The 17,097-nt window shown below is 32.4% G+C and overlaps 1 protein-coding gene across 2 annotated transcripts in view; it reads right to left on the bottom strand.

Annotated features, from left to right (window-relative positions):
• Galnt13 (polypeptide N-acetylgalactosaminyltransferase 13) overlaps positions 1 to 17,097 on the bottom strand; it is a 459,189-nt gene that overhangs the window by 207,326 nt on the left and 234,766 nt on the right. For both annotated transcript variants that reach the window (XM_077798446.1, XM_026403123.2), the window contains exons 3-5: positions 7,948 to 8,114; positions 7,281 to 7,488; positions 4,573 to 4,743 (exon numbers count right to left, since the gene is read on the bottom strand). In XM_077798446.1, the coding sequence (XP_077654572.1) occupies positions 4,573 to 4,743; positions 7,281 to 7,488; positions 7,948 to 8,114 (546 nt within the window). The remainder of the gene's footprint in view (positions 1 to 4,572; positions 4,744 to 7,280; positions 7,489 to 7,947; positions 8,115 to 17,097) is intronic.

Genomic DNA, 17,097 nt, shown 5'->3' with positions numbered 1-17,097 from the left:
TTGGGTTGAGAAAAGCTGAATGAAGAAAATCTAGTAGATTTAAATTAAGAAACAAACTGTTAGTTACTATTAAATATAAGATTCTTTATTTTTACATAAGAAATTATAGAATAAAATGTTTATCATTGATTATACTAACTAAAGAAATTATAAGTTAAAGACAATGACAACATTTCTTATTTTGGAGGAGGGCAGAATCATAACACTAGCAGGAGGTACCAAGAAACCAATTATATATTAGTAAGCAAATTTCATAAAAACCAAATTTTATATTATCAAATTGCAAAATTCTGAAAAATACACATCATATGAAAAGAGTGTAGGTTAAAAAATAAGAAATAATTGGTAAAATATAAAAAAAATAAAGTGTAAATAAACCTTGATTCACTTTTGCTACAAAATAAATAGTGGGGGAGCTAAGTAAGTGAGGCTTTAGCAGACATTAAGACTTTTATTTGTGAGAAAAAGAATACCTTAATAGCTTTGGAAAGTACTGATAAATATCATCAGTGTCAAATTTTAAATGAATCTGGAAAGAAATACTCTGGAAGGAAATAAACAAAAATATTAAAAGAGGTGGCTGGCTAATTGTTTTTATACTTTTGGGTTCTTTTCACATCTATTTTGCAACACATGTGTGTTCCATAAATTTATCATCTACTTCTGACAAATATATTACTCATTAAATAGTTTTAGCACTTCATGAGTTAAACAAGGCATGGAGGAAAATTCCCATTTTATATTTAAAAGAGTGGATCAATTCCTCAAATGGAGAAGCCTGCAAAAACTTGACCCTATCCCACAAATTCAAAACTTCTTCTGTGATTACAACAGTAGAAGGATTCACAAGACAATGCGTATGAACACCCTGAGCCTTTAATGATATGAAGACAGAGTAGTTGCAATTCAAGATTCTATCAATCACGTTATTTGATATTTTTAAGAAATTCCTAATTCTAAATAAGTGCAAAATAGATGCATGAGTTGAGACTGATGTTGATAAAATGGGATGTATAATAAGTAAATAAAATATGTCAGGAATAAAATCTAATAATTAAATTTATGTTTGATTCATTAGACTAGCTAAGGAGTAATAAAAAATCTAAAACTCCTTTGTTGTACTTTAGAATATACTTAACGTGGTACTCCACATACGAATGAAAGAAATCATATTAAGAATATGAATAATGACAAAATATAAGTGTCCGTAAGGTAAGATATGGAGAGTAAAAAAGTTATACGGATTTGAAAAATAACCAGTAGTTTTCTAATTAGGAAATCTTTTTTAAATATCCAGAAATTAAAGGGAAAATGAATATCTTTATAACTATTTATTGAGGGTCACTTATAGGACATAATTAAAAAATTAATGCAATCCATAAGATTTAAGACAGGTTCTTTTTCAGAACTATTCACCGCTCTAGTAGTACACACAATTCACTCCTATGGAGCCACCCTCAGACCTCATATTCTGGCCTCTCCCTCTCTCTCATCTAGCATACATATGACCAATGCCAGAACATGAACAATATTAGAGCAGAGATCTCTTTGTCTATGTTTGTATGTGAAAAATCTAACATAGTGCGGACAAGTGTGTCTGTATGTGTGTTTTCCTGTGGAATCAGAGTCATCTCAATAGCTTAGACCAAATCACGTTAATTTTTGTGTTAATAAAAATATATACCATGTCTTCAGGTATACTAAATGATTTGTAGGATTATCTGCATTATCAAGTCATTTTGCTATTCTTTGTATTTCATTAGGCAACATAAATGTGTATTCTTGGAGGGCTAATGTTCTTTATGTTTCAAACTCAACCATTCCTCAAGTTGAGGGTCACACATTTAAAAGGTTAAAGCCAAACAAAGTTATTCATGCAAAGTCAATTGGTTGCAGTAAATGTATTTCTCTCAACTTTGCTTGGCATACAGATGCTGAGAAATATTTCTCCAAGTATATGAATGGTGACAAGTAGCAACTGACCCTCAGGCTCAGAGTCTGAGACACACTTATAGGAGTTTTGAGGGAGTAGGCTAAACTTTCCAGTTAATTTCATATGGGCATTTTCTATTTAGCTCTGCCTAATGGTGCCAAGTAAGAATAAGGAGATATTGTGGCAAGATTCTTTAACTTCTCAATAGCTGGAAACCCAGATGTTATTTAATACTTCTCATTTACAACTGATGCTACTTTTTGAAAAGACAAAACACTACGTAGTCCAACTAAAACACAACTACCAGGCATTTTTTGGCACACAAGCTCCTAGTTATGACCTCTGGCTTAACAATTTGTTTACTCTATTGTTGCATGCATAATTGAGACATTCCTAAAAACTCATACAATTTACTAACATGTCAAGAGACTTTACTGATTAAATCAGACTAAATATTCAGGACTCATGCTATTATTCCATACTCATAACTTAAAAACTTACTTCACATACTACATCTATTATGAGAAAGAAAACACTAAGGACTAGAGACTGACCCCCCAAAAATAAGTATAACCATTATTAGCTGGACTCTAAATGTAGTATCACTGAATGTAGGCCACCAGTTCAAGTTGGTACTATTTGCAGATACATGATTGTATTTCTATATGATGACCAGCCAAGTATGATGACTACAAAGTACTGTCATTAGTGACATTTTAAATGAAGCATTCCACTAAGAAAACTAAAATTTCAACCTCATTTTAATCACTTTAGCTATTCAGAATTCTGTTAATCATGTGGGAAAAAAATTATCTTCAACGCCTGGAATGATTTATCTATTTGTATGAATGTGAGAAAAATGATCACATCTTCAAGTAATAGATTACAAGTACAAAGAAAGTTCACATCACAGCTATGCTGATGAAAATTACCTGCAGGCTGTTACAACTGAGCCAGTGAATTAATTAACCTTTTGCCATAAAAATCTAGAAACTTCAGCAGACACTGCAGTTTCTCCACTTCTCTTCCTCTAGCTTCTTCAGTATTTTAGAAAATGAAATGGTGTGTAGTTACTAGGCAAATAAAATGCTGAGACTTTTATCAGTTCTCACCTTACTTCAATAAAACCACATGAATTCTGGTTAAATACAGAGAGTTGGGTGATTCATCTTTTGTTTCAGTTAATGAAAAATGAGTAATTATGGTTGATTTCTGTGTAGATCTTTACGTCCATGAATCAGATCAGTAATTTCTTACTGTGAATGGATAGCTACCTTAATTATGTATCTTTTGACTCTTGAAAATGAAGTTTAAAAAAATCTTTTTTTAAAAAACAAGTACAAATGTGTATCCTTATAAAATTCATTTTCAAATCAATAAACACATTACTTATATAAGTGCATTGGTCAAGCATTTTGATATTTTTAATTTGGGCTTTGAAGCTTAAAAACCAGCTAACACTAAATGAAGCCAGGATCTAGCTAAAGAGGATTTCTAATAATGGTGGTATTATGTTTGAGACACTATTTACTCAGGTTGTTAAAGGTAACTATTATTAGAACTGGGTGAAAGTGATGACACAAGATTTAAAAACCACTAAATTATGCTTTAAATATTGACATGATAATTTCCTTGTCGTTATGCAAATTTTAGGAGTCACATTCCATTCTAGTTGATGGGGTAGTATTTCCTTAATAAGTTAATAGCTGATAATTTTTGATTACTCAATAACAAGTAATTAGAGGTGCTCTCCTCTATTAGACAATTTTTAAGATTAATTTTTGATTACTAAGTAGTTAACAATGAATAGATCATGCTCTCAGTAGTTTGCCAGAAAGCAGTTTTTAATAGAATGGATTATATGTATGTTATTTTAGAATTTTAGGATATTTCTCTGTTGTTACAATAGAATGATGATTTGCCGAATTCAACTTTAAAGAGTTAAATTAGTGAATATTTCCTCCAAAAATTTTTAGGAAACCAATTTTTGATTGTAGGTAAGAAGTATACAGCAATGTGTTAAATTAGGAAGGTGATACTTTTGTGATAATAATACTTATCTAGACAACCAAATATGCATAATATTCTTTTTTATTAAGGGAACATAAATATTTTACTAAAAAGTATTCCAAATAAATAGCTATTTGAAACCAACAATAAATCCTTCAAAATTGTTAATATACTAAAGTTTTCCATATGGTTCTTTACATTGTCTCTAAATGAAGATAACCATTTAAAGGATGATAAATTTAGATATGTACCAAAACATTTTTTGTTAATTCAGTTTTGAGAATATGTCTACTATGAAGTATAAACTTCTAAATAAGACATATATTTCCTTGATGTATCCAGTGTTGCACATTCCTGTCACATAAAATTTGTAGTAAATATATTTTGAATATAAGAATATATAAACCTTTAAAGCTTATTTGGCATTTCTACAAATAGTTCGGTTTTCCCATATTAACTTAAAGTAGATTTAATATCATATACATACATTTTACTCTTTACAATCATGTATGTACACACAGGAATAATAAATTTAGGACTGTAGAATGATAAATATTAGAACAAGAATTTATAATATTATTTAACTTTTATAGAAACACACATGCTATTCATTGTTTGGTATGACTTACCTGACAGGCAATGTTCTGTCTCCTTTCCTCCTATCCATTTCTCTTTGGGGAACAGGATACCAGCGGAAATTTAGTTTCCAGTTAAAACCCCCATAAGTCATATCTGACCCAGCCATATATTCAAAGGTATCATCACTAATCACATCAATGATGGGGCATACGACTGTTTTCCTGAAGAAAAATTAAAACCAGTTTACATATAAACGATCATTTAAATGCTACATTAGCTTCTTTAAATTGGTTTTAGCAGCTAAGATATAATTTAATTATTTTGTGACTTAAGTATGCCTTAATTTTATTTTGTCCTTTTACTCTAGGAAATTATTTCCTTTTATTATATCTTTCTGATGGTAAACTTTATGTAATCATGTAAAATCTAATCAAGTACATGAATTGACCTTCAAGTTGATTTCCAAGTGTATTCCAAGTACTAACTCAGCAGGGTGAAAATGATCTATTTTTTATAAAACCTCCACCCACAGCATGATTAGTAGATTCATTTTGAGATTATGCATCATTTCAGCTACAGCCCACTGAAAAGTGATAGAATATAGGGAGAGGGAAATGGATGCTAAAACATTAGGTCTGATAGTTTGCCTTTCAAATTGGATTGGTTATGTTAAAGTAAGGGTTCTGAGAAAATCTTCATGAAGAAAACACCTACTAGGAAACACAACAAACAGAAACAATTAACATCATGAACTATCAGAGTAAGTAAAGCTTCCCATGAAGAAAAACGGGTTTATGACAATTTCTGAGTCAACTGTCCTATAACTAAGAATTTCCAGTTGTTAACAATCCAGCTGAAATTTTAAGACAGGGAAACATTAGCCATTTTAGTCTCATGTTTTCTCCTACTCCTAAAGTTAGAATGAAGCCAGGATGTTTTATGTTCTTGATAGTAACTTTTAAGATGGTAGGTTTTAGAACACTTTACTTGGGGAAATCATTAGGTACTCTTTTAATCTAGGTTTTGCCTTCTCTCACTCTTCCCCTACTCCAAGTTTATGTGTTTTCTTGTGGGCTAAAATTTCTGTCATCTACACAATTAAAAGTTCAGGTCTCCCCAGGATAGCATTGATTGTAGCTAATTCTGAAAATCAGAGGTGTTTTTCTTATTGGGTAACCCATAGATGTAGAAAGAAATGAAGAATTGCTCATTATTTCTTCTTGTTTTGTAACACTAGGGTCATCAAAACTATTAACTTAGTTTCATTTTTCACACTATTGGCCAACCCTGAAGTTCTCTGAAATCAGCATGATGCACCTGGCCTTGGAAAAGTTTCTTGGTGATTCTAAACACAACAAAGTCATTATCTTTCTTTCCTCATTAGATTTAACTTAGAGAAAGAAAAAATTAGATCTAATAACTTTGAACAGACTTTATTATCTAGTTATGGCAATATTAGAATTTATAATCAGGACAAGAGATAGAAGTTCACTATATACAAATGTAATACAAATACATTGTTAGTAAAAATAAATATGCCTAATGTGTGACCATAATGAAACAGTATATTAAAAAATTTCTGAAGTTGAATGTGAAATACATGTATTTACAAAGCAGTATAACATTTGAAATGTTGCCAGTAATGCATTTTATGTTCCAGATTCATTCTACTTTGCTCGTCTTACTCTCCTGTGGGTACTGTACAACACACAAAATGTTATTAGCTGTGTATTACCTTCAGTTGACTAAAAGGTTCTCACTGCTTTCTTGAACTGCTGTGGTTCATTTTAGTGACAGTCTCTATTCATCTTCCTGGCAAGTTCCAAATCCTGCCATTTATGTGATATGGTTGAACAAGCTCAGACTAAGCAGCCCCTCACTGGAGCATCTAATTAAAAACTTTAATTCTAGAAAGACTCTTTTACTATATATGATAAATATATAAATGAGTTGGTACATAATGCTTTGTTATTGCATCAGATGGCATTTAGTGTTAGTTATGTTCATTAAGTGTTTAGAATTTTCACCAATGCAAAAAAGCTTGTACTTCATAGCTTCATCATCAGAAATAAATGTAGATATGTATGAGGGTTCTTAACTTCTGTAGAGAGTTACTCAGTTTTAAAATTTCACAATTTATATGTAGAAAGTGCCAATACTATTAAAATTATGATCTCTGATTTTTTAAATCCTGATTTATTTTGGCAGTGTGTGTGTGTGTGTGTGTTTATTCTTAAAAACCTCAAAGTGATTTTGAACTAGACTCTGACTGAGGGCACTGATGCAGTAAGCAAACCCTGGTGAGAGAGTAGGAAGAACTAAACAATTGTTCCCAATACTGCTAACTACTAGCACAAGGTATGTAACTTCTTTATTACTCCCTATTATAAGTTACAGATAAGAACATCTACATTACCTACTTCACACTGGGTTTGTGAGGACACAGAAATTTGCTTTGGAAATGTGCTTATAAGATATTGTACTATTTCAAATTGATTTCCTTCACTTAAAAACTAAATATTCAGCACATTTTTATGGTTTGAATTATTTATTTCTTAAACACTAATGTTCAACATGAATAAGCCAATCTTTTGTATTAAATAAAGAAAAACATTAAAAAAAAAGAAAAGAAAAGAAAAAAAAACTGTGAAGTAAACTTTCTGAAAATAGCAACTTGGAAGAGAAATCTGATGGACAGCTGAAACTGTCCTCACAGGTTCAGTCATAACCCATGCAGACATAACACAGGAATCCCTACCTGTCTTCCTTTATTCTTGCCAGCAAGGGCTCCAGCCACCCTAATGTGCATTCACAGTGTGCATCCAGAAAAGTTATGACCTGCCCTTTTGAAGCAGCTGCTCCTCGAAGACGGGCTCGTATTAACCCAGAGCGCTCTTCCATCCTGATAATTTTTACTGGTACTTCTAAATTTTTCACATAATTCTCTAATGTCAACTTGAGAAAATCTGTAACATGCAATGAGAATTTTTTTTATTTCAAAAAAAAATTGAAAGTTTTAAGACAGAGTAGAGATACTTTCAAGGCAGAAATACAACATACAGAAATGGTGACCAAATCTTAGAATTTTTTTTTGCACTAGGGAAAATAATATAAGAAATTTCAGTAGTTAATTAATGTTATATATTAAGTGATATAAATTTTAAATATAAGCAATTAATGGGAGGAAAAAAGAAATATATTTGAAAGTCATTTTGGCTGATCTCTTAGGTTAATAAAGGCCAAAAAGAATAATAACAAAACTGAATTAGTTAATTTTTCCTGGATGGAACACTGTCAAAATATACTGATGAAAATTTGATAGGACGTTGATTGGTTATAAAGCAAAATACAGATCATTGCTTGGCTATCTTTTTGACCATAATAAAGCTTTATAATAAAATAAGTACAAGAAAAATATTTTATACCTCTTTCACTGGCATCATCTACCAAGATGACTTCAGAGAGCAAGTAGTGTGGGGAGCGATTTATAACACTGTAAACAGTTCTAAGGAGAGTGCTCCAAGCCTCATTATGAAACACAATGACTACACTTGTGTTGGGAAGTTCATCAGGGTAGACTTTTGTCTTGCATCTGGAAAAGAAAAAAAGAAGCAGAATGTTAATAAATTCATTTTTCATTCTGATCATCATGAGAAAAAGTATTCATAATAACACAACTTTAGACTTGAAAGCCCCTTACCAAGGAAACATTTTATGAATATCTGAAATCATTTTCCTTTTTTAAATGTGCTATGAGTAATCACTTGGCCTTTTGAAAATTAAATATGCATAATTACTAATATTTTATTTTAACTCCTGCAGAGAACAAAGCAGCATGATTTCCACAAGTCTAAGAAAAAAAAATCTGAGAAATCTAAAATAACATTCTGAGACTGTCAATAAAAGACCCAGTACAACAGAGACAGTTGAATTCATTTAGTGGCTGTAATTTTTATTCTTTGTTTGGGAAAAAAATAATATTATATAAGTCAAAAATTCACAAGAACATAAATAGACATGATTCTACAGGGATTTAAAGCATGTAAAATGGAGATTGCTTTTCTGTTCTAGAATCAAATCATGTATGATTTCCATTCCATTTGAAAATGCCATAAACCATGTCTAATTTCAAGACAAGGTTTGGGAGTCAAGATCTTGCCCCTAAAATTTCCTGTTTACTGGAGATCAGAAAAAAATAATTGACTAGCAGCACTTCTGAAATTTTAACGTGCATGGAGACTGCCTGAGGAAAAGAGTGCGCTGTGACCTTAACCAGCACCTGGAGGGCCCACATTTGGCTCAATGGCAGCATCCTCTTTGGGGTGCCTGGTGCTAATCCACCTGCTGGTGGCCCTCCTCTGCATGGTCATGTGGGCTGTGGTCAATAGGATCTGGTGGAGCTGCCTGTAGTGGTGAGAGACCTCTCAGAGGTTTGGAGTCTCCCCTCATACATTTCTATGCTTGAGGTGCTGGGGAACCTGGGTCTACTGGTGGTGATTCTGTGGAGGCAATGATGAGACAGTCCTCATCAAGATCCCTAGTAGTGCTGTGAGGTCTCTCTCTGTGGGGCTTGCTCTTTGGGGCCTACCTGATGTCGCTGGCAATCTAGAACCCCTACCCTTTCCAGGTGTGTACCTCTGTAGGCATGGTCCTTGTGGTGTTGTTGTGGGTGCTATGTACAGGTATGTTCCCCTGTGTCAAGGTGGCAATTAGCTCCGTGCTGCCTGGTGGGGGGCAGCCGGCACTGATAGCAGCTGGCATGGCTACAAGCAGGTTGTCTCACTGCTTGGTGCTATTACATGTTCCCTCCTACCAGCCTCTATCATATAGTCCTCAGAGAAGACTGTGTGGACCTGTGTGGTCCCTGAGCTTGGAAAGGTGGGACTCTCCCCACCCTTTGCATGATTCTGTATTTCTAAATAGCTCCCATAATTCAGATGCTGCTGGTCTCAGGAAGACACAGATTCATGAAGAACAATAAAATGATTGTCATTATTTCTGACCTTCATGCTTTCAGAAAAATTTTCAACTTTGCTTACACATCCAAATATGTTCAGATTTTACCTTTCAAGCAGTTGCTACAAAAAGGTAGGTTTGATAAATAATATGTGCAATGGTCTAAGTGATCATGCCAGATTTCACATGCAGAGGGTATTCCCCATTAATTTGTCAACAATCAGACATTTCTGTCATGTAATTTTAAATCATCATGATTATAGAGTGCAAAATATTCCACAGGGCATCTGGAGCAAAATAGAAGTATATTCACGTTAAGCTATTTTTTTTTAATATAAGGTACAGAGGGCCTAAACAATGAAAATAATTGTATAAGATAATATAAACCAGATACCCCCTGCTACTTGTGACAATCTATTATATTACATGACACAAAGTGGCATTATTAAAATTTATTTACTTCACAAGTTAGTGAAAAACCCTAATAAAATGTTGGAGATGAAGGCACATAATAAAACAAAATATATTGTGTGCCTGTCTCAAATGATCTTCTAATCATTTAAAACAGCCTAAAAATGGCCTGTTCATTGAAATCTGCAGAATACTCAGTTAAGAATGGGCATAACCCACAATCACAACAATTTTCAGCATATTTTTATTTAAAAAGTATTTACTAAGTATCTACAATACAAAAGATGCTGTGCCCTAGAAAATCAAAATGTAAATTTTGGAAGAAGCATTTGAACTCATCCATCTCTTCCTGTTCTGGTGGTAAAATTCAATTGATCTCCCTTGCCTGTTCATCATTTGACTTGTGTCTCCAGGCAGCTCAACATGATGTGGCAGAGAAAGCCATTTAGGTAGGTGAGATGGGCTTGGCTCTTTAATTTTATCCCTGTCCTCAAAACCTACTGTTCTGCCTTAACAAAAAATCCCATTACTTTCAGCATGCCAAGCACAAAGTATGACAGAGATCATCATAAATAAATAATTAAATTTGGAAAAAATAGGATGTAGACTGTCTAATAGTCAGCAACCACAGACTTGACCCAAGACTTTAAGTGAATAAAGTGTTCTCAATGTCATTTAGAATAAAAGTGACATTTTTTAAAATAGAAATTTCATTGGTTACACTAAATGCCAACTAAGAACATATGGATGAGATATGAATATAGATAAATTATTTAAAATATCAAACTAAAAGCAGATATTTAGGTCCAACATTTTAAACCATTTATCAAGTTTATTTTTGTGGTTAAAAAATTCACTTACAAGTGTTAATTTTATATTCATTATATGTATCAAAGTTATAATGAGCTAATTTACTATTAATGTAGCTACTGTATTAACTTAGAGCAAATATCCACTGTCATTATTTAATGTAGCATAAAAATAAAATGTGAATAATAGGTTTATTAATTCTTCTTCTTCTTCTTATATAAACAGTCATTCATCAAAGAGAATAAAGTTTCAGTATATTAGATGAATAAATTCTAGAAATCTAATGTATAGTACAATGATTATATTAATGATTTTGCACTATATACTTAAATTGTACTAAGAGAATTCATCTTGCTTTCCTACCACAAAAATTATAGTGATACATTGAGCTGATTATTTTAATTAGCTTGATTATAGTAATCATTTCCTAATAGTTATGTATATCAATTCTTCAAGGTTTACATCTAAATATATGCAATTGTTATTTTTCAAGTATACTGCAATAACTTTGGAAAATGTCATTTATCAGAGAAGACTTAGTTAATAATAAAATAATTAGTAGGATAAATTTTAAGCTATACACATTAAATATTTTCTATGTCACTTTATCCAGTTATCTCAAATGCACACATCTGTAAGAACAAGAGTTATAATTTTCATGATATCTAATGGATTTGTGATATATTGCACTGGTGTGAATTTTTGTATTTTATCAAAGTCACTGTGTTCTAAATTACAACATGATTTTATGTACCACTTGGAAAGAAAAATAATGCTGCCAAATAAACTATAGCACAATTTTCTCTTATCAGTAGAATCTACTTAATACCTAAATAGAGAGAGGGATGCCTTGGCAAACATCTGTAATCCCAGCTATTCAGGAAGCTAAGGGAGGAGGACCACTAGTTCAAGGCCAGCATCAGCCACTTAGAAAAACTGTCTCAAAAAAAAAAAAAAAAAAAAAAAAGCCTAGGGATGTAGCTCAGTCGTACAGCACCTCTAGGTTCAATTTTCCGTACCACAAAAGCAAGCAAACAAATACCTAAGTTAAATAGAGCTTACAGAAGAGCTTTCATTTGGAAATTGATGTTAATGCATATTGCCATCTTAATTTTTGAGTCAACCACATAGTGTCCTGGTGCTTTCCAAAGTTTTTTTCACCAGTTTCAAGCTGCATTGCATAGCAGATGGGAGACAAATGCTCAGTTCATATCTCAGTAGTAAAATATAAAAGTTTTACTCAGTGGATATCTTGTGTGGTACAATAAAGTTTTTCTAAATTTATATAAAGTGATTTTCAAACTTTAAGGTAAAAATGAATTATATAGGGATTTTGTTAAAACCCAGATTCTGATTTGTAGATCTGAGATGAGCCCATGGTTCAGCATCTCTAACAAGATCCTTAGAGATGCCAACACAGTTGGTCCCGAGTTGACATAAAAAGCAAGGTTACATAACTTGCTTAGCTGATGATTAGCAAAAAAAGATTGAAAAAATAAAAATACGGAATTGTAGTCAATGTTTTAACAGTAAAATGTTCGCTTCATCATATGAAATTTAATTTTGTTGCAATTTTGTGCCTTTCTTTTTAGACAATTCTTTATTCTAGTCTAAATCATAATGCAATCAATGTGAAGAAGTGTCAATTGACAATTTCAACACATATAAAGAGTACACATAACAGAACTGACACAAAGACTATACAAGCAGCAAGAACCATGTTCACACATGCTTAAGAAATACTGCCTATGTATCTCTTGCCAACTGGTTGAAAATATTATAACTAACTATTGATTATATAACTCATCATGATTTTAGACATGCAAAATGAAAAAAAGTGTACAGCTCATAACAGGTAAATATAATGTTTTGATTTAACATGCTGAAGAAAAAGTACTCCATGTAATGTTTATTTTAGAACATGCGGTGGGCTGGGGATGTGGCTCAAGGAGTAATGCGCTGGCCTGGCATGCATGGGGCGCTGGGTTTGATCCTCAGCACCACATACAAATAAAATAAAGATATTGTGTCCACTGAAAACTAAAATAAATAAATAAAATAAATATTAAAAAATTCTCTCTCTTAAAAAAAAGAACATGCCATTAGTATTTCAGCAGGCAGAATTTTTAACTCATCAATTTTTTTCCATAAATAATTAAAAACCAACAAAACAAGAAAATCATTTGAGGAAAACATGTCTAAGTTCTTCAAATAAAATAAATAGATGTGACTTAGGTAATGGTCTCCTCTCTCAGATAACATGAAAAACAAGTTGTGATATTAAAAGAATAATTCCACCACGTTTCAACTCACTTTGTATATCTTTCATATAAGATTACAGTAGGTATTTTTAAAGGTCTCATCCAAAATATGTGACAGATATTGCTTAATATACATAGCAGAGTATAAAGCTCCAATGTTAAATCGGAAGCTCCAATGATTAAATTGTGTGTTTAGTTCCTTGGACCATTTATTGATTGGATTATTTGTTATTTTGGTGTTTAGCTTTATGAGTTGTTTATATACCCTAGAGATTTGTGCTCTATCTGTGTGCAAGTGGTAAAAATTTTCTCCCAGTATGTAGGCTCTCTATTCACCTCACTGATTGTTTCTTTTGCTGAGAAAGTTTTTAGTTTGAATCCATCCCATTGATTAATTCTTGATTTTAATTCTTGAGCTATAGGAGTCTTATTAAGGAAGTAGGGGCCTAATCCAATATGATGGAGATTGGGGCCTACTTTTCTTCTGTTAGACACAGGGTCTCTGGTTTAATTGCTAGGTACTTGATCCATTCTGAGTTGAGTTTCGTGCATGATAGAGATAGGGGTTTAATTTCATTTTGTTGTATATGGATTTCCAGTTTTCCCCAGAACCATTTGTTGAATAGGCTATCTTTTTCCCATGTATATTTTTGGTGCCTTTGTCTAATACAAGATAACTGTAATTATGTGGGTTAGTTTCTGTGTCCTCTATTCTGTACCATTGGTCTACCAATCTATTTTGGTGCCAATACCATGATGATTTTGTTGCTGTTGCTCTGTAGTGTAGTTTAAGGTATGGTATCCTGATGCCACCTGCTTCACTCTTCTTGCTAAGGATTGCTTTAGCTATTCTGGTTCACTTAATTTTCCAGATGAATTTCATGACTGGTTTTTCTATTTCTATGAGGAATTTCATTGGGATTTTGATTGGAATGACATTAAATATGGATAGTGCTTTTAGTAATATGGTCATTTGACAATATTAATTCTGCCTATCTAAGAACAAGGGAGATCTTTTCATATCCTAAGGTCTTCTTTAATTTTTATCTTTAGCATTCTGAATTTTCCTTGTAGAGGTCTTTTACCTCTTTTGTTAGGTTGATTCCAAAGTTTATTTATTTATTTATTTAGGCTATTGTAAATGAGTTAGTTTTCCTCATTTCCCTTTCAGAGGATTTGTCACTGATACATAGAAAGGCCTTTGATTTTGGGTGTTCTTTTGTATCCTGCTACTTCACTGAATTCATTTAAAGGTTCTAGAAGTTTTCTGGTGGAATTTTTTAGGGTCTTCTAGGTATAGAATCAAATCATGGGCAAATAGTGCTAATTTGAGTTCTTCTTTACCTATCTGTATCTATTTAATTTCTTTCCTCTGTCTAATTGCTCTGGCCAGTGTATCAAGAATTATGTTAAATAGAAGTGGTAAAAGAGGACATCCTGAAATAAATCGAAGAGTATTGGTATTAGTTCATTTATAAAGGTCTTGTAGAACTCAGCTGTGTATCCATTTGGTCCTGGGCTTTTCTTGGTTGGTAGGCTTCTGATGGCATCTTCTATTTCATCACTTGAAATTGGTCTGTTTAAACCGTGTATATCATCCTGATTCAAGTTGGGGAAATTATATGATTCTAGCAATTTGCCAATGCCTTTGATATTTTCTATTTTATTGGAGTACAAGTCTTCAAAATTATTCCTAATTATCTTCAGTGTTTCTTTAGTGTCTGTTGTGATATTTCCTTTTTCATCACTGATGTTAGTAACTTGAGTTTTCTCTCTCTTTCTCTTCATTAGCATAGTTAAGGGTCTGTCAGTTTTATTTATTTTTTCAAAGAGCCAACTTTTTGTTCTGTCAATTTTTTCAATTGTTTCGATTTCATCGATTTCTGCTCAGATTTTAATTATTTCCTGTCTTCTACTGATTTTCTGTTGATTTGGTCTTCTTTTTTGGGCTTTGAGATGTAATGTTAGGTCATTTATTTATTGGCTTTTTCTTATTTAAAGGAATGAAATCCATGCAATGAATTTTCTACTTAGCACTACCTTTATAGTGTCCCAGAAATTTTGATGTATTGTATCTATGTTCTCATTCACCTCTATGAATCTGTTAATCTCCTCCTTGATGTCTTTTGAAACCCACTGTTCATTCAGTAGCATTATTTTGTCTGCAGATGTTGAAGTAGCTTTTATTTTTTATTTATTATTGATTTATAATTTCATTCCATTATGATCTGATAGAATGCAGGGTATTATCTCTACTTTTTTATATTTGCTAAGAGTTGCTTTGTGGCATAATATATGGTCTATTTTAGAAAAGGATACATGTGGTGCTGAGAAGAAAGTGTATTTGTTCATTGAAAGATGAAATATTCTATATATGTCAACTAATTCTAAGTTATTGATTTTATCATTGAGTTCAATAGTTTCTTTGTTCAGCTTTTGTTTCAAAGATCCATCCAGTCATGAACTCGGTATGTTAAAGTCACCCAGAATTATTGTGTTATGGTCTATTTGACCCTTGAACCTGAGAGGTGTATGTTTGATGAACATAGATGCTCTATTGTTTGGGGCATATGAATTTATTTTTGTCAGGTCTTGTTGATGAATTGTTCCCTTAAGCAGTATGAAATATCCTTCTTTATGTCTTTTGATTAATTTTGGCTTAAAATCTGCTTTATGTAATATAAGGGTAGAAAGCCTTACTTGCTTCTGCAGTCCATGTAAGTGGTATGATTTTTCCCATCCTTTCACCTTCAGTCTGTGGACATCTTTTCCTATGAGTTGAGTCTCTTGGAGGAAGCATATTGTTGGGGTCTTTTTTTTTTTTTTAATCCAATCTGCAGTCTGTCTTTTGAATGATGAGTTTAGGTCATTAACATTCAGGATTATTATTGAGACATGATTTGTATTTCCAGCCATTTTTGTTTATTTTTGGTATTTAACTTGACCTGGTTTCTCCTTTGATTAGCTTTTCCTTTAGTGTAATACCTCCCTTTGCTGATTTTCATTGTTTTTCAGTTCCTCTTCATGGAATATTTTATTGAGGATGCTCTGTATACAGGCTTTCAAGTTGTAAAAATTTTTAACTTATGTTTATCATGAAAGGTTTTTATTTCATCATCAAACCTAAGCTTAGTTTGCTGGATATAAGATTCTTGGCTGGCATCCATTGTCTTTCAGAGCTTGATATGTGTTGTTCTAGGATCTTTTAGCTTTCAGAGTCTGGGTTGAAAAATCTTCACATATTCTATTTGGTTTCCCCCTATATGTAATCTGATTCCTCTCTCATGGCTTTTAATATTCTCTCCTTTTACCGTATGCTAGTCATTTTCATTATAAAGTGCCTTGGTGTGGATCTGTTGTTTTGTACAAATTTTGTTAATTTTGTACATTTGGCATCATGTAAGCCTTTTGAATTTGGTTTTCCAAAATTCATTCTTCATTTTTGGAAAATTTTCTGATGTTATTTCTTTGAATAGATTGTTCATTCCTTTGGTTTGGAACTCTATGCCTTCCTCCATCCAAATAACTCTTAAATTTGGCGTTTTTATGCTATCTCATATTTCTTGAATGTTCTCCTCATGGTTTCTTGCCATTTTCACTGTGTGATCCACATTTTTTTCAAGATTATATATTCTGTCTTCATTGTCTGAGGTTCTTTCTTCCGAGTGGTGTAATCTCTTGGTGATGCTTTTAATTAATCTTTTAATTTGGTTTATAGATTCTTTCATTTCAAGGATTTCTGGTTTTTGTTATTGTTGTTTTGTTTTTTAGAACCTCTATCTTCTTATTGAAGTAATCTTTTGCTTCCTGTATTTGTTTATATGATTCTTTGTCAAAATGATGTTTTGCTGCCTGTATTTGCTCTCTTAATCATACTTTAATTCACAGAATGTTTTAATTATATATATCCTGAACTCCTTCTCTGTCATTTCTTCTGCTGTCCTGGCCATGAATTCTAATAATGTGGTGTCTTGATTTGTTTGAGGTACTTTCTGCCCTTGTCTTTTCATATTGCTTGTGTGTCTTTCCTTCTAGCACTGTGGATCCTAGGAGTTACCAGTTTTACCCTCCACCCTTATATTTCCCCTATAGGGATCCAATACCTCTCATTTGAGGTGAAGGACAGTGTTATCAGAT

This window comes from Urocitellus parryii, chromosome 1 (assembly GCF_045843805.1).
Source record: "Urocitellus parryii isolate mUroPar1 chromosome 1, mUroPar1.hap1, whole genome shotgun sequence".
NCBI lineage: Eukaryota > Metazoa > Chordata > Mammalia > Rodentia > Sciuridae > Urocitellus > Urocitellus parryii.
The sequence above is the reverse complement of the archived record's forward strand: the minus strand, read 5'-3'. Positions and strand labels throughout refer to the sequence as shown.